The 27,337-nt window shown below is 39.7% G+C and overlaps 1 protein-coding gene across 1 annotated transcript; it reads right to left on the reverse strand.

The window, feature by feature from the left end:
* Window positions 1-1,864: 1,864 nt before the first annotated feature.
* Window positions 1,865-27,337, reverse strand: samtor (S-adenosylmethionine sensor upstream of mTORC1; the record flags this gene model as incomplete). The annotated part of the gene is made up of 5 exons (XM_079163401.1): window positions 27,135-27,337; window positions 3,481-3,622; window positions 3,222-3,350; window positions 2,812-2,926; window positions 1,865-2,500 (listed from the first exon to the last, which is right to left on the reverse strand). Exons 1-5 carry the CDS (start codon window positions 27,292-27,294, stop codon window positions 1,865-1,867), a joined length of 1,182 nt encoding a protein of 393 aa, XP_079019527.1. The 5' UTR covers window positions 27,295-27,337.

Genomic DNA, 27,337 nt, shown 5'->3' on the forward strand with positions numbered 1-27,337 from the left:
ACTTCATATTCTGAATTTGTGTGGTACTGTGACATGTTTTCTTCTTCTGCTAATGCAGAGAAGATATAAGCAGAGAGATGTGCATTAACTAGAAAATTAGATGGGAACGGGAACAACGCACTGCATAACACCAACGCTGGAAACGTTTCTTGGCAGCCATTAATATGACAAAGGAGAACTGGACAGTTAGTTTACACTACGTGGCCAGAGAAACTTGATATCTTTCCGTTTAAAAAAAAAAAAAAGGTAGGAGTTCCACTTTCTCCAGGGGCATGAAAATCCGCTTGCAACATACAGTATATGTGAACAAAGAAGGCACCTTTTAGACTCACTGTTATCTCGCGGGCCCATCGTATTGGTTGCAAAACTGTCGTCATAGGAAAATAATTACATTTTTGTGACACCCTTTGGGATCAATGATAAAGTGCCACTGACAATAACACAACGTAAATTCAGTCTTTCATTCACAACTGACAAATCCAACCACACCCACACATTCAGCCCGCTGAGGGACGGGCTGGAACACACATCTGGTAGTGTCTTCAGCTAAAAACCTCCCGTCGGCGGACACGGCATCTTCAGACCCGTTCTCGCTCGCTATTGCTAAAATCTACAGTTTCTCCCCCGTCTCAGAGGTTCTGTATGACAAAATAGTGAATTAGTGCAAATCTCCTCGGTCAAGGTGAATTTTCTGTGAGGAGCTCATATCTGGATCTTCTTGTTTAGGCAGAGTACTTACTGTAATTTCACATCAAAGTTACAAAATTGTGTCAGAGGATACTGGTGCTTTAAAGTCCGTTTGATGTGGGTCACCGACTAGCAGTGTTGTACTACGTCTCCGCTGGAGATCACGGAAGCTAACGGGAGATAATTAAGTCGTAATATTTGTGAGGACAACAAGAGGCGGGAAAAAAAAAAGTCTAATACCTACTTTGAAACACTCGTACCTTGTTACACAATGAGTAAACACAGTTACAGTTTCACATTAGTAAACCTAGTAATACTCCTACCGTATGGTTCTGAAAATGTTTAAAATGCTACAAATACCACTTTCTTGTAAAAAGATACACAAATCATTCAGAGGATGGCAAGTTAAAATGGCATTGCCACACTTTACACCGGACAACACCAATATTTGACTGTTGTTGAGAATATATATATATATTTCAAAACAATGTACTTATTTTTATCTTGGAAAACTAAAACGCACATCAAGAATGTTCAGAGAGTCTAGCTGCATGACTGGGACAGAAGCAAGCGTACCAGTCCAGTCGTTCCATCTCAGTCTCTCCAGTGCAATCAAACTCCTGTCGGACTGCTGGGGTTGCTGTGTTTTTGTCTGTTGTACTAAGCAGCCTGCCACACTAGCTCATCAAATAGAGACCGAGGACAGAATGCAGACACGCCGACTTTAGTTATTGAAAGCTGATTGGAAGATTACATGGAAATTAAGGAGCAGGGAGTTTAGATATCTTAGGGGTATTCACTTTCCAACTCTTTAAAAAACCTAGATATTTATCAAAATATATCCATCTTAGTGTGTGTGTGTGTGTGTGTGTGTGTGTGTGTGTGTGTGTGTGTGTGTGTGTGTGTGTGTGTGTGTGTGTGTGTGTGTGTGTGTGTGTGTGTGTGTGTGTGTGTGTGTGTGTGTGTGTGTGTACTCTCAGAGGAGTGTGGATATGAGAAAATAATCTGTAAACTTCTCGCTTTCGCACTGTGCAAACTGCATTGTTTTGAGGAGAGGGAGGACAAGTGGGAGAAGAATGCAGCAGGTTAAATTTGGCAGCGCAGCAGTTGAAGGGGAGGTGACAGTTACGTGGGGGAGGGGAGAGGGGGAAGGGGAGAGGGGGGTAGCTGGTTTAGCCTAGCTCTGAAGCAGGATGGGGTCTTCTAGCTCGTGGAAGCCCGGCACTGAGCTGCTCTGGCTCTCCCCAGAATCGGAATCATAGGGAGCGTCGGGTAGCTCCGTGAAGCCCCACGCCATCTGGTCATCCTCGAACTCGGAGCGCGCCTGCACGGGTACGTCGGCACACTCCTCCTCCTCCTCGTTGGAGTGGAAGTCCTGAGGGATGTAGAGCATCTCTGGGTAGTTGCGGGACACCAGGTCGCTGGTGGTGGCCAGAGAAGCCTTACGGAAGGCGATGAGATGCATGTGGGAATACTTGACGTATTTGTACCGCTTGAAGCCGAGGGACTCCACCGCCACGCGCCAACTGCGCATCATGAGGGCATGGCGGTTTTGGTGCGAGGAGTCGGGCGTTATGATGAGCAGCAGGCCGTGCAGCTCCAGCAGCTCGTGGGCCTTCTTACAGCAGATCCAGCGCTGGTAAGGTGAGGGGAAGTAGGACAGAAGCAGAGAGAAGACCACCACGTGGAAAAGCTGGGCGGGCAGCGTGTCGATGGGGTTGTGGAGCTGGCGGAGGAAGGCCTCGACCGCGTCGCTCGCCAGCTGGAGAGGCTGCTGGAGCTGAAGGTTGAGGAAGTCACACTTGTACACACTCTGAAGGAGAGAAAACAGGCAGAACGTCAGCCTTTTCAAAAGGGTTCTAATTTGATCTTTTGCTCTCTTTGTCACGGTCATGTAGTTTCTCTCCTTGCAGCTGCAGAATGCACGGCGCCTTTTTTTCCGCTTTCTGCAGAATCTGTTCACACGTACTGTCTAACCACAACAGCGATGCCCCTGCATGAGTCATTGTCGGTCTTGCTGTTGCTCTGTAATGCCAGCACTTAATCCCCAAACAGGAACCCTATGCATTGTATGTGCGTCAACAAGGATTTGTAACAAAGAAACAGCAGAACAAGCACCCGTACCTCAACTGCAGGCACTATGTCGATACCAACTGTAAGGAATTCATCAAACTTCAAGAAAGGGTTGAAGCAGCTTCCCACGTCAAGAAGGCGCATTTTCCCCAGCTGAGAGATAGAACTACAACACAAAAGCGGAACAAGGGTCAGAACCAACGTGATTTTTGCATCAAAGAGTGTCTCTTTGTCCTGGAGCAACCACATCGTTAAAATCATCTTTTTTCCCACAACAAAAAAATACAACATCACAGCAAGGTCCACACATAAGTTGCTAATATGTTTTATATAAGAAACAAGAGAAAAACAAACACATATCTTATAATAAACATTGTTTTTTTGATCTATAAAGTAACATTCAGGCCAGTTACTGTAACTGTTGTCCTAGGTAATGAGAGCTTAGTTGCTCTTTTGTTTACCTGGGGATGGTGCTGTACGGTTGGGCACTTACAGAGTCTGCAGCCAGACCCATGGTAAGCATGGCACTTTTCTTATCCTTTTCTACCATTCTTTTCATCCCGCCATCCAAAAAATATTCTTGACAGACACTGTGAAAGTAGAACCGAAACACAACTCAAACTTCACTGTGACAGCGACATGTTGTGAAAAGCACATCCTGCAGGTTTGGGTGAGTCAGACTTCATCGTCATGAGGTTCCTAAACTGCAGTGAGCCGTACCTGCGACACCATTCGATGCGTCCCTCTCCTTCGCAGTTTTTGGTCCAGTGGTTGTCGGCGAGATTCTTCATGGCGAGGGCGTACTCACTCAACGTCTGCTCATCTTTACAGTGCTCGCGCCAGATCTTGTCAAAATCGCCCACTGAGGAAAAAAACAAACAAACATACAAACATCAGGACAGAGCTGACAAATAATAGACAACACAAGGAGTAAATCTCAGACCTGACAATGTTGAAAAGTCATTTGAGAATTTAAACTTAGCTTAAGCTGCTGGCATCATCATGCTGAAGTCCTGTTTTTTTATCTCCTATAAGTCTGACACGTCCATCCACATAAAGTTACAGCAAACATTCACAACCTACTTGCCAACTTTGGTCCACCTCTTTAGCACCTAAACATGGCAGTACTCCTCTGGAAAAAGCTGCCGATACATTGCCTACAAACTCACTTGTCTCTGCCACCACAGGAGTGGAGCTGTTCCTCTAAAAAGCATCCTCATGTAGCCATTTCACAGTCACAATAAAGTCCATGCAAAGTCCCATCAGCGTATCTTCACAGTTTACAGCCTGTAGCATCGGCAAACACAAAATCGGCAAAAGAGAGGAATCCCATGACCGCAAGAAAATAAACTGATTCAGATTTGCAGAAATGAAAGGACAACAAAGAGGAGCGGCGGTAAACAGCAGCGCTCTAGAAGCATGACCACCGTGAGTCTATGCCAAGCTTACCAGATCATGCTTTACTTATTAACCACTCATGAGGTCTGCTAGCAGGACAAATTCTCTGTGCAGTTCTAGCCTCCAAAACAACCACCCAATCTCATTTACTGGCATTATTTTTGATTTATTCAAAATAGGACTTGATCAATACATTTAAAAACAATATATCCTGGTTGTGTAGCATTTCTAAAAAGGGGGAAAGTAGGACAGAGCCAAAACTAATAACAGCAAAAACCTGACCTCTTTATGCATCGGGTGGAAATGTCCATTACAGCACAAGACTGAAACTCATTTTCGGCATGATGGATTGTTTTAAACTAGTTGTCCTGTGCCGAGTCTTCTCTTGTTGCTGCTTGCTTTATGATTTGAGGAGTGAAATGATCAGAATGCATATTTTGGATTCAGAGGCCGTCAAATGAAACAAACCAGCCTGGCATTCAAGCTATTTGTGGCTTTTAAACTTGCAAAGTCAAATAAGCCATGAGGCCTTCACCGTACAAACTGTTGGCTGTTGTTCTGCTACACTAATGCTAAGCTAATGCTATTCTCAAGTTAACGGTTTTGTCTCTTAGTGTTCCCCTCCCACACAGTCTGCAGTAGGACTGTGCATTTCGTCAAAGAGAAAGTGAGAGTCAACAACAGCACAAAGCCTCAGTGTGCTTACGCATCGTAGCAACTTTCTTTTTTTTGGTTTTAAATCCACTTCAGCACTTCAAAACTACAAACAGTCTTCAACTTCAAGCTTCGTAGTTGGAATAAACCCCTCATCGTTTGAGCAGTCTGGCTACATTTCATATATCAGTGCTGATGTATTTTGAAAGGGCTTTCCCAAAATTAACATTTTAGATCTTGTCTGGATTAACTCACAATAGGTAAGAAGACAGATGTCCTTAGGACAGAGAGAGACACAGAGAGAGACACACAGAGACAGAGAGAGAGAGAGACACACAGAGACAGAGAGAGAGAGAGAGAGAGAGAGAGAGAGAGAGAGACACACACAGAGAGAGAGAGAGAGAGAGACACACACAGAGACACAGAGACACAGAGAGAGAGAGAGAGAGAGAGAGAGAGAGAGAGAGAGAGAGAGAGAGAGAGAGAGAGACAGACAGACAGACAGACTTGTGGAAATCCAAACCTGATACAATCTTTAATTAAGAAGATCTATTCATTATTTACATTTTAGTCACTGGATCACAAGCACATGAGAAGGAGTGAAGACGCACATCTTCAGCCACTGATTCTACAGTGAAATGCTGCATTTTGTTTTTGCATCCGGAAGGTTCGATTACAGACTTGCAAATATTTGTGAGCTTGCTCTGAGTGAAGACAGATGAGGTGATCAGGAGCCACATCCCCCCCAGAGGAACGATTTTGTCGGAGAAAACGCAGTTTTACAGAAACAGTGAGAGACAGCGAGATCCTTTTTGCGGCACTGGCACCCAGAGGCAGGTGTCGGAACTGTGTCAGTCAGGTGCCACAACTGTGGCAGTCGAGCGGCACTGAGCGGCACTGTTCGGCACCTGAGTGGCACTGTTCGGCACCTGAGCGGCACTGTTCGGCAGCTGCCGAGCTGAGTGGGCGGAGCCACATTTCTAGAGAACACACATTGTTGTTACGACAGGTCAGCTGCCGTAAATCAGTTTTATGATTTTAGTTGAGTCACCGGAGCCATCCGTTCTCTGTATACATCCTGTGAGTAACCATGTTGTACTTTTTTGTTTCTTATTCATTTTATTTAAGTATGATTTTGCTGGTTTTGCAACAAAAGGAAACATAATACACTCCTTCCAAATTATTACTTTTATAGTCATTTACAACAATCGGCAAAAATAATGAAACCAAATCATCCGTTTTATTATCATTTAAAAGTATATATATAAAAACGTTTTTAAATGAAAACCCATAAAATCTCCAATCCAAAAATACATGTCTGAAAATATCTGAAATGTCTGAAAACAAGCTGCCAGTGACAATAGTTGTCACAAGAGTTCCGCCAGCAGTCAGAGGGGTGTCGGAGGGTGCCAGAGAGTGCCAGAGAGTGCCGGAGAGTGCCGGAGGGTGCCGGAGGGTGCCAGAGATTGCCGCGAGCAGTCAGAGGGTGCCAGAGAGTGCCGGAGAGTGCCAGAGAGTGCCGGAGGGTGCCAGAGAGTGCCAGAGAGTGCCGGAGAGTGCCAGAGAGTGCCAGAGAGTGCCGGAGGGTGCCGGAGGGTGCCAGAGAGTGCCAGAGAGTGCCGGAGGGTGCCGGAGGGTGCCAGAGAGTGCCGCGAGCTGTCAGAGGGTGTCGGAGGGCAGAGGGGTGTGCCCCCCCTGGTCCGTGTATGTTTTGATAGTCTGTTTTATGGTTTATTTGTTTTTCTTTTCAAGAGCGACGCAAAGTCAGACAGGTAGTTCGGAAGTAAGAATATGTCAAAAAAGGTAATAGAATGACCATATACAAGAAAATGGTTCGTCTATGATGCAAGCACATACCAGGGTAACATTAGGAGACAAATACATAAATATAAATGAATAAATGTGGGCTGATGGGAGTGTGTTAGCAACAATAGTTGACTACATGCGATTTCATATTAATTTATCCATGTACACAGCAAGAATGAAGTTTTCGATTAATCTGTGGATTGTTTGATGCAATACAGTTTTTAATATAGTTTAATCAAGGTCATTTTTGTGTGTGCAGAGCTGTTGCTATTTATTCTTCCACCGTATTGCTTTGCTGCTTGAGTGAACGCAGAGCATAGCCTGTAATAGCCTGAATAAGAGTGTTTACCATTTCTACCACTAGATGGCAGTATACGTGTATTTCAACCATAGATTTGTCATATTTACTTGTGTCTTTGTTAATTGTCTAGGTTATTGATACAGATGGATTTAATGCTGATTATTTCATCTGATATTTGATGTTGATGGTTAATTTGCAACCTGGTTGTATACATCATGTGTTTACTTGTTATTTGTATATAATAGAAAAGTGAGCATGTGTTCATGAAGCAATACATAATGACAATTGGAAAATAAAGAGACGTTTGGTTCATTCTTTTCAAACACTTCGCCTAGTTTACCTACTTCATTGATTTAATTGTCACACTTAAATCCTGAATTGACGAGTGAAACAGAAGAAGTTAAAACGCCAAGATGAGAAGATATAATGTTGGTCAAATACTGTGGTCCAAATTAAAGTACTTCAGTTTCATTGCCATCGAGATATAGAAAGTTTGATTCTAGAATATTCGAAAAATTCCTAATCTCACAAGACAAGAGCAAAAACAAGATTAAGTTGTTCTCCTTTCTTCATTGCTACCATGTTAACTATCTTGTGACCCCTTAGATTAATCTCTGGAGCTGTAGGCGGATGGAGACCGTCAGAAGTGTTACTATTTTGAAAATGTATCACTGATTGTGGTCATTTTAGTTCCACCTTGAATCCAGGTTTTAGGTCAGCTTCTCGAAAGCACAAAGGGCCTACAGAATTAGAATAATTATATTTCAAAGAGAAAACTATTGTTAAACGTCCAATTGTCATTATAGGGGATCCCTAGTTACTTGCCAGAGAGGGATGCCCAAAAAAGCTGTCCACAGACCTTTTGCCGGATGCATCAGTGGCTGCAGACTGGTATGAGGAAGAGGTGGGCTAACTGACCCAAGTGTCACACTTTGGCAGCAACCCCTTTCACAGTGAAAAGGACCAGGAAGCTGCAGAGAGAGAATTTGCTCTGCAGTGCCCAGATGCGGTGTACTGCTGGCTGGACAATGCTGTCAATAATCTGCCACAACCTTTTAGAGATGGACTCAAATGTCTGATTGATATTATAAGAAAACTTTGTCAGCACTGATGTGTTTTTTTAATTGTCTCTTGCCTCACCATCTACTTGTTAATTGGTCAAATATATATATAATGTGGAATGAACAGTTAGCGGTATTGTTACACAAGAGACAACAGTATTAACAGTGGTATGAATAATCAAGCTATATAATTCACCTCATTCTAGTAATGGCTTCTTAGTTCTTCTTATATGTGCTGTTGGTAAGTGTAGGATTATTGGTTCAATTGACAAATGTCTTGTCTGGTGTTTATGTTGCAGATGGGATGGAGTTGTGTTTTTTTACATTTTGGGGATAGAAAGGGAAGTATATATATATACTATATATATATATATATATATATATATATATATATATATATAGTATATATCTGTCACACCATTACGTTTGAATATAGTGTGTTCATTTGACTAAGTTTTATTTTAAAGAAGATAATGAACATGAATTTCATTTTTATATGTTTGAGTCTTAAATAATAGGTCATATAGTCAACTCCTACAACAGTGTTCACACACAAGCACTGTGCTAAATCATTCTTTAGACCAAATTGCCTACATAATGATGTGATTTTGTGAGAGGTGCTAAGACGCTGACAGCAGAGTTACAACAGAACAGGTTAGAGGTTGATGATGATGGTGCAGTGATGATATAGTAATGAAGGTCAAAATGGGAAGCACAAGTGGTGCTATGACTAGGTGCTAACTGAGGCAAGGTCCACTGAAGGCTGTTTACCTATAGAGTGCAGTGATGAGATTAACGTGTTATACATTTACAATATTAGCAATTTCCTGCCACGTTTTTAATATTTTGTAATACTATATTGAACGTAATTTTCTTTTCTTTCTCGGAACTCAATCACGCTGCAAGCAATCGGTCCATTTTGTAGTCTCAGATGGCTTAAGTGTTGCTGAAAGAGCACCCTTCTAACGTGCATTTAGCTTGTTAATATAGCTGTATCGTAGTAGTGTGATGCCAATAACATAACGAAAACAACAATGTGGCCTTCTGTATATGTGTTTAGTAGTAGCCTATGTAACGTAGCCTATAAAACAATCAATACATAGGCCTATAGTAATAACAACAATAGGTCTACTAGTACTAACAAAGATAATAATATACTGTGTTGTCAAACTTGTATTCAACTTGTTTATCTGCTTTTTTTATGTTGTGCTACTATTGTGATGACTTCCATAACAGGAGAACTACATTTATTTAAAACAATTAAGTAGGAAATGACATTTAGCACGCAGGCTATTTAAGTAGGGAACTTCTACCGTGCTACTACAATACACGGTGGATGCACGGCTAACGTTGTTAATACGGGACCCAACCTCCATGGAAAGAAAATGAAAGAGACGTTTTTTTTAACTGTTCGCTGTACTTGACCAGTCCATACAGCTCCGTATTGATCTTTTAACAATTTAGTCTAGCCTATTTGGTACGAATGTCTGCCGTGTGGAAACAAACCGATTTGCCTTAGACAGTGCTCACATGTTGACACCAAAAGTAACCATAAAAATATATAATGCCGATCAAAAATAGGCAAAACTATGTTGCATAAATGATAATGTCAATAATGAAAGATTAGCCTACTTTATTTAAAAAAAAGGTTAGAAAAAAGAAATCTCCGACAAAAAATAGTTCTCAACTGATGTAGCCCACACCCCTTGCGTAGGTGGAATTATAAAACCATAGGTGAGATTAGGCTGTAAATGGGCCCTTGGCTCCGTGTTATTTGATGTTGTTGACACTGCATCCCTAACGTCATACGAAGAAGGTCGAGAAGTATCGGTGAAGTGTGTCAGAAGAATTTAAAAACCTTTACATCTAACACTACCTTTTCTGATTTGTATTGGATAAATGTCAAAGACAATTTGAAAAAGGTTTCTGTGTACTGGGCATCGACATTGGACATGGTCATAAGGACTAAACCATGGCAGGTAAGGATGAATGCACTTTGAGCGCATGCCTCCACGCTGCAGTACCTCGAATTATTCCTACTTCGAAAATTACTTCAACAATTCTTAACTTTATTGGTAACTTCATTAGGGTTAGGTGATTTAAATATTTAAAGTTGGATGCCTACATGCAACCTAGGTTAGGCTGGGCTTTTTATACAAAATAGCAGTGACTACATCGGGCATTGACATTAAGAATTGGTTATGTGTCAAAATAGTGTATTGCAAATAGCACGTCCTTCAAAGTCATTTTCGTCCTCACCCATATGTTTTCAAAAATGAGTGTTTAGACAATGATGCTGTGATGCACTATGACTAAGAGTCTATGGAGAGGAGAAAAAACGGTCTTGATGTCCAGGAGATCTACCAAATCCAGCCAACAAACGGAAAGACGCGATGGCTCAAGTGATTTCAACATGGCGACAGATGACTGTTTGGTCTGAGTTTCGCGAGCCTGCTGTCTTGTGATGGACGGACCAAATTTGTATAAAGTTGAAGGCGGGTGTTGTTTATGCAAATGTGGATAGATTGAATGGTCAGTCTATCATCCTCTCCAATAAAAAAATGAATGGTATCCGTCAACTCCACATACGTCCACGGATTTGGTGTATCTTCACCTTAAATATTTAACATCCACACCGGCAGGTAGTGTAGTGGCCACGTTCGTCACAGCATGCATTCAATTTAATATCTGTAAGATATATTTACTGGTTCTAGTGGGTGTCAGAAATAAAACAATAAAACAAAGGTATGCTACTTTTTTGATCACTGTCATCCAGTAAATGCATTTATTATCAGGTATTTAATAACCGATTGAAGGTGCTGCCAAGGCCGTGGCCACTAGATGTCATTGTAGGCTACAGTGTGCGCCACATGTCAAGAAATAACGCAAATAAAAATAACGAGTTTTACTGGAACTAGGCTTGTAGTGCATCACATGGTCCCTGTCTAAACTCATGATTGAAAACATATCAGTGAGGATGTAAAATGATTTCACCGGAAATCATTGGAAGTGAACTGGAGGTGAATGTTAATTTCGCACATATGCAACAATGCCTCAGGCTAATGCAGGAGATGTTATTTAGGTGCACTTCACTCCTACATTCATAACAGGCTAATGTTACAGTCTATTTGTAGTCACCTCAATTTGTTATTTAAAATATTATTTACTTTTATTTCTTGGAAAATGCATGCTCCCTGTTTATTCGATGGGTAGGCCAGGGTGTCTATAGACAACTAATCACAGAAACTGAAATGAGGGGGAAAAAAGACAAACAACATGCCCAATCCAACCCTCCTCTCTGATTTTCAGTATTGTTAAAAAGCATACAGGTATATACAAATAATATAGGAAGATTACAGTCTAGGCTATATTCACTCAAAGGTATTCTATAGTGATGGCACACAGACATTATTTTTGGTAATAACCCCCCTTCCCCAGAAGTAGGCCTATACACTGATTTATAGGTCTACCAATAACTAGTAGTAGAAAAAATAGTTGTATCTTAACAAGTTGTTAAAAGTTTACATCTAAGATTCATGTAAATATGCTATAGAGTATGATCTGTATTTGCTCTCTACTGCACACGTTGAGTTCAGGCATATATTTTGTTTATTATTTTTTGTATAGAATGAAGCTGGGTCCTTTCTTTCGTATTACATATTTGTTGACATTTATTTAAAAATAAATAAATACATATATTCTCTTACAGATTCACATCAGGTCTTCAATGATGAACAGTCTGTTCTTCAGTTTGTTGGTCCCAAGTGTATATTTTGCACTCTGCAAGTAGAGGCTTCTGCGGGGCATCTACATCAAAAACATCTAAGGGATGCTGTTTATTTTCGCGATGGAGATACAGGTACTTAAACATAATTGAAGATAAAATACTGTATGCTCCTGTTTTTTACAACAGTTTAAGCAAATCTTCATGTCACTAATATTCCTAATTTTATGCAATGTTCTTCAACAGAGAAATTTGTGGTGGCATGCTTTTGCCAGGACTCAAATCAAAGCCATAGATGCCACAATCATTGTCCGTTGTGCAACTACAGAGTGTTTTCCCGAATTGTGAACTTCAGGAAACATCTTCAACTAGTTCATGGTAAGTATATGTCACACTCAAAGGTATTTACAAGGCCAACAACTAAGGGAAATACATGATGGTATTGATAGACAATTTATGTTTGACATAAAGACATTCAAATACTGAATTACAACATTGGCCTCCCTTTCGATCTCTATATCCCAAATAAAATGATGTATAAATATCACCTGTAAATATATTTGAAGCATCTAGGGGCACTTAAAGACCATATCACAATCAGACCACAGTTGACAGACCTTTTGTTTAAATCCACTTCTAAAATACTAAACTTTACCTTTAAGATATTGAATACATGAATGTCATTCATCCAATGTGAAATTCAGTGTTGTTATGTAATGTTCATTTGGGGTTTTAAATTACATAATGTTTTTATTTTTTTTAATTTAAACTTACATTTTTTAAGGGTGAATATGTTGTACATTTATTAGAAATTTGGCAAATAAGAACGAGAACTATACATGGAGTCGAGAACAAATATATGTAGTCCCATTATATCAGTAAGTACAAATACTTTATTATGAAGAAATACATTTTTCAAATTAGTGGAATTAGGGTCTCTGAGAAACCATCTTGATAACGGGTAGCTTCAGAGCCCATTGTTGCAAAGACTTGAAGTGGTGAAGTAACTATAAAGATTTATTTTATTTGAATTCAATGATGACCAATTCTTCTTTCAATTGTAGGTATTGAATCATTCAAGAAAACAGGTAAGATATATTTTAAGATATAACATCTAGCACCCATACTATCATCCATCCATCCATCCATCCATCAATCAATCCTTACTTCTATCATTAACAACCACACACTAACTTTCACTCTCTCGCATTTTTGTATATAGCTACAATTAATAAAAAAAGATAAGGCCTTCCTCCTAAAACTAATACCATTAATACTAGCCGACTTCTCCTATTCATTCATTTGTAGCACCTTCTGTTCGTACTCTTACAATTAGCCCTGCCCATCCCCATCTACTCAGGTTACTGTATTTGACAATTTTTGCCAACTTGACACTGCAAGCAAACACATTTACTTCATAAAATGTTGTAAAAAATAAATAAATATCAGTTACATGGAACATAATGTGTTCTGTAAATTCTTTCTTCTTTTTTTTTTTTAGAAAAAGCTTCAAATAAAGCTGGCACAGAGAAAGCAGGTGATATCCCACATCCAAAGGTTTCACAGAAGAATAAAAGTATTCCATGCATGCATTGCAGTTCATTACTTTCAACTCATTCCAATCTGAGACGCCATATCCGTGAGGTTCACAACCGTCCGACAACCCCTATGATGTGCATTGACCCTGACAGTGGCATTTATGTCACACCAAAACATGATTCAGGCCCTCTGTTCCCAATTCATGTCATAAAGTCTACAAGCACACCGGTTATCGATTGCGAAGTTTCACTCTGTCGGAAATTGATGGACATTGCGAAAGCATCGGGAAATCCAGGAAAAGAGTGTGTTCACCTAGAAAGAGTAAAATATGCCGATCCGTATGTCCCCCCAGCATCTGTGAAAAATACTTCGCTACAGGAAATGTTGGACAAGGGACTTATCTCCACTGAATGGAGTGAGCGGTGCAAGGAGTTGCAAACAGCAGCAGCCAAAAAGGGAACTGAAAGCATCAACCCCATTCTTTATGGACATGCTGGATTTTCCAAAAGATGGCTATTTTTCTCTGTCTTCACAGACAAAAAGGACAATTGGTGCCGATTTGAGCGTACCATGGTAAGCTTTGACTCTGTGGGGGGTCAGTGGCATTGTCCTTGTAGGCAAAGGGGACAATCACTCCGCTGTGTCCATCACATGATGGCCATGTGGTGGATCTTTCAGGAGTCTCCAAATGTTCTCTCTAACTGTGATACCCACCAAGAGGAAATTGAAGACATGGAAAGTGAGCTCCTTGACCCAGAACTGCCATGTACATCATCCAACGTCAATGATCAAAAAGTCCGTGTTATGACTGAGTACTTGGCCAAAGCAAAGAAGATTCCTGCATTACACAACATCCCCATCGAACTGCGAACCAAGGAAAAGCCACCACCGACGTGTTTCATTCCAAGTGAGCTCAATTGTCCATATTGCCCTGGACCAACATCCCCAGGTCTGACAGAGGAAATAATAACAACACAAGCCACCGTTTATGGATATAGCTTCATTGAAAAAGGTAATTACATGCTACATTAATTTAACCCATTGGTGTACGAACACATATAAATGTCTATCTTAGTCTTTGTAAATACACTTAATGTAGGAGTAATTACTATTTGGTGGAGAATGTGCAATTAAAGGCTTGCACATACCAACATTAAAGATTCTCACATTTTACAGGGAAACTATATTGGTGTTTTCTGTGCGTACTCCCTTACTTGCTTACTTTGGTTTAAATAATGTTGTCCTTTTGCTCAAATTTAAGGGGTCTCTGTTGCTATAAAGAAGTGCCCTGTCTGTGGAAATCATGTCCGTTTCCAAGACTACTTATCCGGGTTCCACAATTTCAACGACAGGGTGTTGCTCACTCTTCCGCTATGTGCACTCCTGCTCTCTGCTTTGGCTGTAAGTTTTTCTAAATTAACTAATTACACATGATTATAGAATTTGGTTAGGTGTTCTGTTGAAACATTTACTTTTAGTGTATGATTTTCTCTGAAGTATCTATGATCATTCTGGTGTACATGTTGTGTTCTGAGGATTGGTTTAAAATAACATGTTTTGCAGTAAATCCTCTGCATGTGCTGTTTATCCTGCTCTCCAGAACAAGACAGCTTGTGGACGCATGTTGGACACCATCAATCTGTTTAATAAAAACACATACCACCACCAGACAGTACGCAAGGCTTTCCACCACTTCCTTTCGCTGATGGACTTTGAGTTTCACTTCTCCTGTCACCAATGTGGCCATAATCCTCCGGTCATTATTGCTGATGCCAACTGGAAAGTGGCTTTTGATGTGCCAGGTAAATTCATAAAATCCATGTCTTACAAACATAAACTTACTTTTATTATCCCCCTCACCCACAAAAGGAAAAGGAAGTTTCTGTATTTGCATGAATAGATGTAAAATCACCAGCCCCTCTGATAGCATACTTCATTTCGAAAGTAGCACAGTTTAATGTTTATGTCATATAACAGAGTTTATCATGTTCAATACATTTTATACGACATTGAAGTCAAATAGGCAAATAGGTTTAATACTTTTCAAATTACTGTTGCTCTATGTTTATTCTCAGTTGGGACATTCAAGAGGCCGGACCTGGACACTGTGACAGACACAGACCTCAATATAGATATTGAGAAGACATGGGCAGACCTGGACAAGGAGATGATTGCTGAGGGCTTCACATCAGGTACGTCCTCTTTGTTAATACTGGTATCACTTCTCGTACTATTGGTGTACTCTGCTCCATTGACACTAATTATGTATTTATTCTTCCTGTTATTATAATAACAAAAGCCAGTTAACAATGTTGTTAATGCACATCTCCAAACAAAACAAAAAAATAATAACAATATAAAGATACCGATGTAGTGTAAGTGTATATCATCTGTACTTTCACTTCTAATAGGAACCACCACAGTAAACCCTTACAGGTCCTTGCTAACATATTCCACATTGGCTCCATGGATGGGAAAGGACACGCGTGTTGGAAACATTCTCCCAAAGACAGAATTGAAAAAGGGGTTGAAGAAAAGGTCAGTAGAGACCAAGGTGTCCAAACAGAAGGTGGATGAAGACATCATCCATGCACTTCTTGAGTCTAGAAGGGTGAGTATAAAGTTCACAATGTATTATAATTGAAGTTGTTGTGCATATTTTTCATTGGAATGTATACTGAAAGCTGCATTGATTATTTCAGCTTCAAAAGAAGGAACTACAAGATGCCTGTGCAGCACTTGGTGTGACTTCTGAGGGTTCCATCACTGACCTTGTCAACCGACTGGAGGAGCTGCTCAATTTCAAGGAGCTTTACCCAAAGCTCTTTGTAAAACTACAAAAAACAGGAGGTGATAAATAAAGGGGAAATGTGGTTTTTAAAAGCATGTGAGTAAATTCATACAAATGTATTACAATTTTGCTTTCTTTTCCAGGTGGTGTGTTGCACTTCGCCTGTACACATGGAGTTGTGTACTATGTGAACTTTCTCTTTTGGGGAGAATCGGCCAGAGATCACGTAGATGGGCTTCTAAGCTTTAACAGTTTTCCAACTGTATATATTTCAGATGTGGCAGGACAGGTTGCACGCCACATGAACAATAGAACCCAGCAGAAATTCTTTCAGCCCCATGATGGCCGGCTCTGTGCACCATCACAGCCAAACATTGATGCAGCCAGGGAAAAGACACTTCAAGTGGACCTTGAGTGGATTCCTAATCTCAGGTCTCCAGGCGCACCACTGCAACCTGTTCAAGGAACAGATCGGTTTACTGGATTACATTCCATCACAAAAACAAATGAGAGGTATGCACTCTATGACAGGTTCCATCAGAAAAACCAACGCAGACCAGAGGAAAAACTGAGGAGTTTGAACATCTGCCCCTCTTTACGCTCAGAGATCAATTCCTCAGTGGCAGAACAGTTCAACCGTGAGCTGGCAGCATTTAGATATTCTGTCTGCCAAATGAAGGAGGCACACTTCAAGCAGACAGTTCGAGTACTCATTGAATTACACAATGAGAAAATAAACAATTGCTTCCTGCAAAATATGATGGCAATATGCAGCACACCACTGGCGATAGGACAATATGGCAGGTTGGTGTTGGAATCTTCAGGTAAGAGCGTACATCAAAATTGTCATTGTTTTCATGTTCAAAAATTTGTTGTTGACAACTGTTTATAGACTTCATTCTTTTATGTTATAGAGAAGTTTTGAACGACAAGCAGCCTTTCTTGACCTTTATACCACATGCAACTGCAGCCACAAAGTGTCTAATCCCTGCTATTGTAGAAGATAACATAATGTTTTTTTGTGTTTACTTGTTTAAATAGCCACAATCATAGATGTTGGTTTGTGACTCTAAAATTGAAATTCTTTCATCAAGTTAGTCATGCTAAACAAAACCAAAACGTTTTTCTGTTGAATTTTTCTTTGTATATCATGGTAACACCTCCACATTATCTGACCAACGCCTCAATCTATCAGTCTTCAATTGGACATGCTGCAACCTTTAACTTATAAATGTGTAATATTGTCTTAGTAGAAAAAATGACCTTAAAGCTGTTATATGTGAAAAGTTAGAAGTACATGCTGTCATTAAAAAAATGAAATTTACCATTTTTCAACTTGAATGACAATATGCACTATTTTGTAGTTAAGCAAACAGCCACTGGACCACATTTGGCACCAGAGTCAGCCATGGACAAGATCAAGGCATTCTCAGCCCAGAAGTACACCATCGATGATGTCGACGAGGTGAGATTCACTATGGCAACGATAATTTCTCCATTAAAGAAAGTGTCCATTTTAAGTATTATCTAAGTCTTTTTAATATATGGCTGCTTTTGTATGACTTTGAATATCTCTGGATACTCCATGTGTTGGTGCTTCAGTAAATTACAGTTATACAGTTATTTGCATTATTTTTTACATGTGTATATCACTCAGGAGAAGTTAAGGAAACTTCTGACAGGTTCCCGTGATGAAAGGCAGGTGTTGGACAACATCAATCGAAGGTATCCTGTATCCATACTGGATATCTGCAGTGTCTGTCCTGTGGAACTGTTGGGCGAATCGGCATGGGTTATGCCATGGCTCACTGATGATGTAAGTTATATGTGCATAGAAATAGTTTATCAAACTACAATGATTACAATAATATACAGTCTGTCAAAAGATTTCTGTAAATTCAGTACAGATACATATGCATGCGTAGCTTGGCATATGTGATTTTGTTTATAATTAGGATTACATATTTTCCTTTAGGCCGTCAACTATCGTGTGGCACAGCTTTCCATGGACAACTCAAAGGTAAGTGCTGTCACATGGTCATCGTAATATTTTATGGCTATCAAAATGCGAATGTGATATTTTCTATTGTCATTTAGCTTGTGTATTACAAAGGTTTGTGATTTTGTTGTTTACAGACTGCAGCACTTGGTCATTTTGACTTTATATTGTGGCACAGAGACTGGATGATCAACAAAAATGTCAATGACAGGCTTGTTAGTCATCTCCCTGTAAGTTTTTCACACAAATGTGGACAACTATCACCCTTTACAAATTAAATTATTCAGTAGGCATTTGGCAGTGACTGAGTAAAATTATAACTCTCTATTCTACAGGAGGATGCTGAAATGATCTTTCTGCCAAGGATTGTGGGTCATATCAGTAAAGAAACTGGCAACCACTTCATTCTATGGGTATGCATCAGATATTAGTTTTTATTGACTGTTTCCAAACATAACCATAAATATGAAAAAAAGATTGTATGACTTATAAGACCAGATGAATAATGGTTCTAGAGTAAAGAGATTGTTCCAACCTCATGTGTTTCAATAATTTCTATAGTCAAAGAGGTGCTATTTATGTTACCATGTTAAACAGGACAACACATAATAAACCTCAACATCTGGTGAATTACATCTTGACATTATTGTTTATAAGGTGCTGGATTTCTCCAAAAAAGAAATTCGTATTTATGACTCCTTGAAGACCAGGACCGGTTTAGACAAGGATGACATGGATCTTCTGAAGTGAGTCTACGTCAGCTACCAAAATGCAAATATGACACAATAACACTTTTTCATCTCTTTGACATGTAATTGCATTTGTTAACATTTTGGCACTCCCAGAAATGTCTTTCGGAAGAAGGGTGGGCTGCAGGACTGGAGTATGAGATACCCTGTCCAGTGGCTTCAGAAAGACTCTGTCAATTGTGGGATTTTTGTCTGCTCAGTGAGTAAATCCATGTGACAATGTGTACAGCAGTGTTTACGTTAGCTGGCATATGCCTGCTTTTAAACAGTTTTCAAGTAGTTTGGTTTTGAAGCTGGTTTTGAATGAAGCTTCAAACAATTTGTTTGGCTATAGCCATAGAAGCCACAGTTTGAATTTGACAAACACAGAATTTGGAGTGCGCCCAGCCTATTATTTTATTTTTTTAAACCCCTTCTTCATATGACGTATTTTCCAGTTTTGTCAAATGAAGGCTATTAAATGTCTATTTAATACATATGTCCAATAGTCGTTCTATATGGCTGAAATTCTGGAATATCAACGGCCTTATTAACCGTAAAAAAAGTACAGCGTAAACTCTGGTGTACAGTGTGCATTGTTAAAATATTATAATAGGCCTATGCACATTATAAAAATATTATAAAAATCCTCACAGATTGTGTGCAATTAACAATCTTATCATTTGACATATAGGCTGCTGAGAATGAAATGACCAATACAGATGTCCAAGAAGAGTCACTGACAATGACCCAATGCCGGACTCTGCGGAAATACCATGCAGCAAAAATGCTAAAACATATCCCAGAGACAGTAATGAAAACAACGATTTTTTTGGTTCTATATTTAATAAATATATTTTTAATGTGTTGTCCGGACTTTAACCTCTCCAGTTGTACTTTCTATGTTTCCAAAAAAGGCCTTCCCTCTCACCAAGGATGAGTCAGAGGAAATGGAAAGAAAAGAGGCCAGGCTGACAAGAGCAGAAGAAAATGAGGCGGACTCCAACTGCCATTGCATGGCATGGTGCATAAGAGCCTGCATTTTTCAGCGTGTCGTGGGGACAAGTGTGTAAGTTATAAGTTTGTGTTCAATTTTAAAAAAGAAATACATATTTAATAGATGTTAAAATAACAGTGTGTAGCATTTAGAGGGATCTATTGGAAGAAATAGAATATAATATTAATAAATATTTGTTCTTAAGTGTATTATCACCTAAAAATAAGAATCATTGTGTTTTCGTTACCTTGGAATGAGCCGTTTATATCTACATACGGAGCAGGTTATTTTCAGAGAGCTGGCCGCTATGTTCCTACAGTAGAAAACCAAACACTGGCTCTAGATAGTACCATTTCAATCAGGAAGTTCTCCTTCATGCTTAGCACACGGAAGAAGTTGGTTGCAATCTGCAACCTCAATGATAAATTCCGCCAAATACTACACACTGTATCTTTAAGTTTTAGATGACAAAACTTGCATTTCAAAGATATCTAACATTTTAGCCACCACTTAACATTTGGTTAGTTTTGAATGTTTTTTAATTATCTGTTCAACTTAGGTTTCTCCACAAAAACCTGAGGGATTATAAATGGCTTCAATGCGAAAACTGCAAGAAATGGATTCATTTCCACTGTGCTGGAATTGTTGCTGGAGAGTGTACCGACAAAGACTTTGATTGTGGCTGCAATAAAGTTGTCCAACCAAATGTGTGAGTGCTATGATAGTAATGATCTCACCTAACTTGAAACAACTTTTGCCTGAGTCTTGCATTTCCTTCCACTAATATCCTCTTGGAAGTTTTTGAAGGCATGGTTATTTTAAAAATTGCATAATTCTGTAATATCTTACACAAAGTATTCATGTATACTATCACAAAAACCTTTAAAGGTAATTCAAAGATCAGAGTGTAGCAGGCTGTTTGCTTAGAAAAGGCTTTCTCTTTTTGTCACCAGTAAGGAAAGCCTGGAATCAACTGAGGTGGACAGCATGTTGACTGACCAAGACATAAAGGTAAAAAAGGATCTTTCAAATATGTATTATTAATGTATTTAAGAACTCCTTCCTACATTTGTGAGATGCAAGAATTTTTATGTTGACAAATTATTTTGAAATGCAGTCTGGCAGCTAGATGGATGGTTGTCAAACTTCTCAGATGTAGTGACCAATATTTTGAGTAATGGATTACAATTAAAGATTTGAAATGACTTCTATACTATGTTAAGCAGCTGTTTTTTCCATATTTGTCAATTGGGATTACCAATCCTTTAACATCAGAATTATTATGCTATTCTAAGGATCTGGAGAAAGATCTGCAAGATGGCAAGCTTCTGTCCAACAGAGTCTATCTCCACCAACATAAGGGTTGTTATCCAGGGCTACAGATAATGTATGCCACCAACAACACATTGTTGGATGAAATTAAGGTATGCCCAAGACATTGTCATGTCACCTCATAACTAGAAGCAAAACATATTTCTATTTGTCTCAAATCGTTTTTATTTCACTCTTAGACAATAAATAATTCCATGCATTTTGTACATTCCATGTCAATAGGAAATTATGAACTGTATTTCAAATAATATAAAAAAACACAAGCACAACATTGTCACCAAAGCTTCTAAAAAAGGTCTGTAAAGGTAATAACTAACTTGCAACATGTTTTAGACTGCACAGATGATGAACAGGCTGAAGAACATCCTGCCTGTACCAGGAACAGAAGTTGACCAGAAGATGTACCTGGAAGAAGTGATTCTGCCAGAGGTATGATTCATAGTATTCAAAAAAAATTATTTAAATTATTAATAATAAAATTATTATACACATAATACACAATTGTGAGAGACAAAACCATCCCATTTATAATAATAAATGTTTGAAATACACTGTCACTTTGTTTTTGATAACATATACCCACGCTTTACTGTTATCCAGTGAATGTATGCTATTTTGATGAAAAACATAAGCAAAAACCTTTGACTGTATGACTGTATCCATATATTTTCTCTTGACAGCAGTGTAATAAATACATAACATACAGCCCAAAAATGTAATTTTTGGCCATACTTAACTTTGGAGTTTTATTTTGACCAAGCTTTCCTGGCCCTGCTGATAGTTTTAGGCACAAATAATGCTTTAATAAAGGGTTGGTAAAATTATTACACATTGGATTAATTTGATTTCACAATTTTGCACACCTTACATCTCTAGAATAAATGAAATGTGGTCACAAAATGTGCATTCATGTTGCTTTTAAGGTAACAATTCAGTGGCTGAGGAAAACTTTTGGTCTTTGGCGACACGAGGCAGAACGTATCCTTTTGAAACAGGAAGATGCACAAAGGTAAGACCTCATTGTGAGATCTAAGTAATTCCTTCACTTTTGGGAAAGTAAATATGATAGTGGAGGGTGCTTTGCGGTTAGCAACAGGTGGAGAGCTAGGTGGAAGTATAGTTAAACTTCACTTTGCATTTCTCCTGTTGCTTGCCTCCTTGACTCTTTGTTTTTATGTAGTAGGACAACGTATGTCTGTAATGGCTAGAAATATATTTAAATATATATTTATATATCTCTTTTTAATTTATGCCTGTTGAAGTATAGATGTGACCAGGCGATGTGAGGAGAGCGGGTGAATTCACTCAGAGACACAGTCCTAGTATAGGGTCAAAATGATGCTTTTTATTTTCAAGTTAAGACAAAAAATTGGGGCTAAATGAAAAAAATGTAAAGTCTTACAAAAGGAAATAGAATTGGATTGTCAGTAACAATAAAAGCAAATAATAATAAGCAATGTCAACAGTTGTTTCAATTAAGGAGGCTACTGCAGGCTACATTTAGAGACAGACTATTTGTGGTGTGGTTATTTGATGAGTGTGAAATTAATGAATGTTTGTGTGAATAAAGTAAGGTTTAAGGAAATGTTTGAACTCACAGTACTGCGATACTCTCCTGGTGCAGTTGTTTAAATAGAGGTGCTATGGAAGTGGTGTGTGTTAAATGAAGATGTTATGGATTTGAATGACAACAATGAACAAAATACAGACACAGCAAAGACACAAACAAGTTGCGTGATGAAGGGCAAAGTCATCTCGGGACAATGCAATTGATATAAATCAAAACATTTTCAAGGTTAATGATAAATAAATGAAGAACTGTGTTTCTATGGCTAACTGTATGCCTATGCTCAGTTTGCCTTAAGAATCCAGCATTCTCTGTAAAGTGTGAACTTTTCATCTTTTAGAGAAAAGTAAATCCTGAAAGTAATGTCACAATTTATTCTCTTTCTGTTAATTTCAAGTGGAGCAGATCAAAAAACCAGCAGCATTGCAGCCCAAGACCCGACAGACCAACAGGTAATTATTGTGCAAGTCTGATATAGCATGTCTGAACACATCATTACACAGTTAAACAAAAGGGTTTATCATTTTCCACCCGAATTGGATGGTGAATTCCAAATTGGGGTTCCACTACATTATTCACACTCCAGTGAAATCCTGCTTATGATCCCCCGCCACCATTACAAAAAAGTTTGGTTATTGTCTCCTATAACACCGACCCGATCCAACGTTTGTTTGGTTTGACACAACATACATGGTGCTCAAGGACCTCCAGTCTGGTACACAAGCAAAATGTGCACATCACTTTTAGACGTTTGGAAAAAGTATTACTGTGCTGATGTAGCATTACGATGTATCACTTCTTTCTTGTTGAAATTAAATGTGCTATTTAGTTATTGTTTCATATTTTATAGTCAAAGTGACTTCAATTAAATATACTTCAAATTAATGGTGTTTTTTATAATGCTCCTTTTCTTCAAATGCAGAACAATGGCAAATTAAGACGTCTCGAACACACTTTGTTGGCAGCCAAGTGGTGCCAGACCAAGGTGTTCAAGGGAACAGTCACTTTGCCAGAAGTTACAAATATGGACAAACAAAACCAGCTGAAAGCGCTAGACGAACGTGAAAATATGGATGAAGACGAAGACTCACCACAAAGTGTCTTCGTCTTTGAATTCCATTATCAGAGCGATTATGACATGTTTTGTGAGGAGTTCGTGGACAAGGGCTACAAGGTGGATGGCGCATTTAAGGAGTGCGATTAGTTTTCAGTGAAGAAGGGACAAATGTTTGGGTCGCCTAACATAGTCTTGTTCATTTGTTCATAAATTCTCATGTTGTTTTTATATGTTTAATTGGAGTGGATTTCATTTTTTTACTTGTTCAGTTTTATTTTGATTGTAATTAAGATATATAAAAATGTCCTGACAGTCTCTGCGTCTGGTTCTATTCCTTGTGTGTTCCCACCCATGACAACTGCAGCTTTATTGATTCAGCAAATACTAATGCTTTCATGTGTAACAGAATTTTGACTATTATTGAATTGTTCACCATCACATTAATTACATCTAACAAGTTTCAACAGCACTTTTCATCGAAAACAGAACAAAACAGAACCTAAATCGAGCAAAACCGAACCGCACACTCTGACTACTGTCGGCACCCTTCTGACTGCTGGCGGCACTCTCTGGCACTCTCTGGCACCCTCTGACTGCTCGTGGCACTCTCTGGCACTCTCTGGCACTCTCCGGCACTCTCCGGCACTCTCCGGCACTCTCTGGCACTCTCTGGCACTCTCTGGCACCCTCTGACTGCTCGCGGCACTCTCTGGCACTCTCCGGCACTCTCTGGCACTCTCCGGCACCCTCTGACTGCTCGCGGCACTCTCCGGCACTCTCTGGCACTCTCCGGCACCCTCTGACTGCTCGCGGCACTCTCCGGCACTCTCTGACTGCTCGTGGCACTCTCCGGCACTGTCTGGCACCCTCCGACACAGAACAACTTAATCTTGTTTTTGCTCTTGTCTTGTGAGATTAGGAATTTTTTGAATATTCTAGAATCAAAATCGATGGCAATGAAACTGAAGTACTTTAATTTGGACCACAGTATTTGACCAACATTATATCTTCTCATCTTGGCGTTTTAACTTCTTCTGTTTCACTCGTCAATTCAGGATTTAAGTGTGACAATTAAATCAATGAAGTAGGTAAACTAGGCGAAGTGTTTGAAAAGAATGAACCAAACGTCTCTTTATTTTCCAATTGTCATTATGTATTGCTTCATGAACACATGCTCACTTTTCTATTATATACAAATAACAAGTAAACACATGATGTATACAACCAGGTTGCAAATTAACCATCAACATCAAATATCAGATGAAATAATCAGCATTAAATCCATCTGTATCAATAACCTAGACAATTAACAAAGACACAAGTAAATATGACAAATCTATGGTTGAAATACACGTATACTGCCATCTAGTGGTAGAAATGGTAAACACTCTTATTCAGGCTATTACAGGCTATGCTCTGCGTTCACTCAAGCAGCAAAGCAATACGGTGGAAGAATAAATAGCAACAGCTCTGCACACACAAAAATGACCTTGATTAAACTATATTAAAAACTGTATTGCATCAAACAATCCACAGATTAATCGAAAACTTCATTCTTGCTGTGTACATGGATAAATTAATATGAAATCGCATGTAGTCAACTATTGTTGCTAACACACTCCCATCAGCCCACATTTATTCATTTATATTTATGTATTTGTCTCCTAATGTTACCCTGGTATGTGCTTGCATCATAGACGAACCATTTTCTTGTATATGGTCATTCTATTACCTTTTTTGACATATTCTTACTTCCGAACTACCTGTCTGACTTTGCGTCGCTCTTGAAAAGAAAAACAAATAAACCATAAAACAGACTATCAAAACATACACGGACCAGGGGGGGCACACCCCTCTGCCCTCCGACACCCTCTGACAGCTCGCGGCACTCTCTGGCACCCTCCGGCACCCTCCGGCACTCTCTGGCACTCTCTGGCACCCTCCGGCACCCTCCGGCACTCTCTGGCACTCTCTGGCACTCTCCGGCACTCTCTGGCACTCTCTGGCACCCTCCGGCACTCTCTGGCACTCTCCGGCACTCTCTGGCACCCTCTGACTGCTCGCGGCAATCTCTGGCACCCTCCGGCACCCTCCGGCACTCTCCGGCACTCTCTGGCACTCTCTGGCACCCTCCGACACCCCTCTGACTGCTGGCGGAACTCTTGTGACAACTATTGTCACTGGCAGCTTGTTTTCAGACATTTCAGATATTTTCAGACATGTATTTTTGGATTGGAGATTTTATGGGTTTTCATTTAAAAACGTTTTTATATATATACTTTTAAATGATAATAAAACGGATGATTTGGTTTCATTATTTTTGCCGATTGTTGTAAATGACTATAAAAGTAATAATTTGGAAGGAGTGTATTATGTTTCCTTTTGTTGCAAAACCAGCAAAATCATACTTAAATAAAATGAATAAGAAACAAAAAAGTACAACATGGTTACTCACAGGATGTATACAGAGAACGGATGGCTCCGGTGACTCAACTAAAATCATAAAACTGATTTACGGCAGCTGACCTGTCGTAACAACAATGTGTGTTCTCTAGAAATGTGGCTCCGCCCACTCAGCTCGGCAGCTGCCGAACAGTGCCGCTCAGGTGCCGAACAGTGCCACTCAGGTGCCGAACAGTGCCGCTCAGTGCCGCTCGACTGCCACAGTTGTGGCACCTGACTGACACAGTTCCGACACCTGCCACTGGGTGCCAGTGCCGCAAAAAGGATCTCGGCCCTGCACGAAACAGTATAATCTTCAACTTTTTTTGCCTTTTTGTTTTTTTGTACTTCCCCAAATGGCAAAAAAAAAGCAGAAGTAAATCTATCCTGAGCTGGTCTCCTGTCAGTCTTGGATCTTTACTTTATTTATGAGGAAATAATTGGGGAATATGTCTCCAGAAAAGTAGAAATAAAGAGTAAAAACTTCTTTCTCTGATGTACTCAGCAATGATGGATTGATGTACCTTCAACCTTTAAGTTTTATAGTTCAGAATAACACCAATACTCAGCTAATCTGGCTGTAAAAGTCCACAGAGTTCATTTATTGGCAATAAAGAGGCAAAAGTAGGTCATTCATTGTCAACATAGTATCTCTCATTGGTAACCAAGTAAAGCTGGTTTTAGAAGAGACATAAATGCATGTTTACATTAGTGACTTCATGGCATTTCCAGTGTATGTAGCGCTACTGTTATTGTTAAGTAGCTTTAAAAGGCCTCGCGTGCTGCGTGGTGCCCTATGGGTCCGCCTCCATAACAGCTAACGTTCACCGGACTCAACACGAGACCGAGTACCGTTACCGAGCACAATAACGTGTCTTTACGGCTGTTAACAGAAAGGATTTAGTTGTGTAACGTTGTGCTAACGTTCAGTGTTGGGCCAAAGAGAGACACAGAGGGGCCCACCGACGCTCTGCTTACCCTCTCTGTATTTCCTGCGCAGTTTTCTGTGGACGTTTTTGACGACCCCGGACAGCTTCTCTTGCTCCCCTTTGCACGGCACTTCGTCTGGGATCGGCACGTAGAACAGCTCGGTGTGGTTCTCCGTCTCCCCCGTCTCGACATTGTCCCTGAGGTCCATAGCACCGCGCCAGCCGATGCTGCTTGCTTGCTTGCTGCCCCCT

This window comes from Pholis gunnellus (assembly GCF_910591455.1).
Source record: "Pholis gunnellus genome assembly, chromosome: 7".
Classification (NCBI taxonomy): Eukaryota; Metazoa; Chordata; class Actinopteri; order Perciformes; family Pholidae; genus Pholis; species Pholis gunnellus.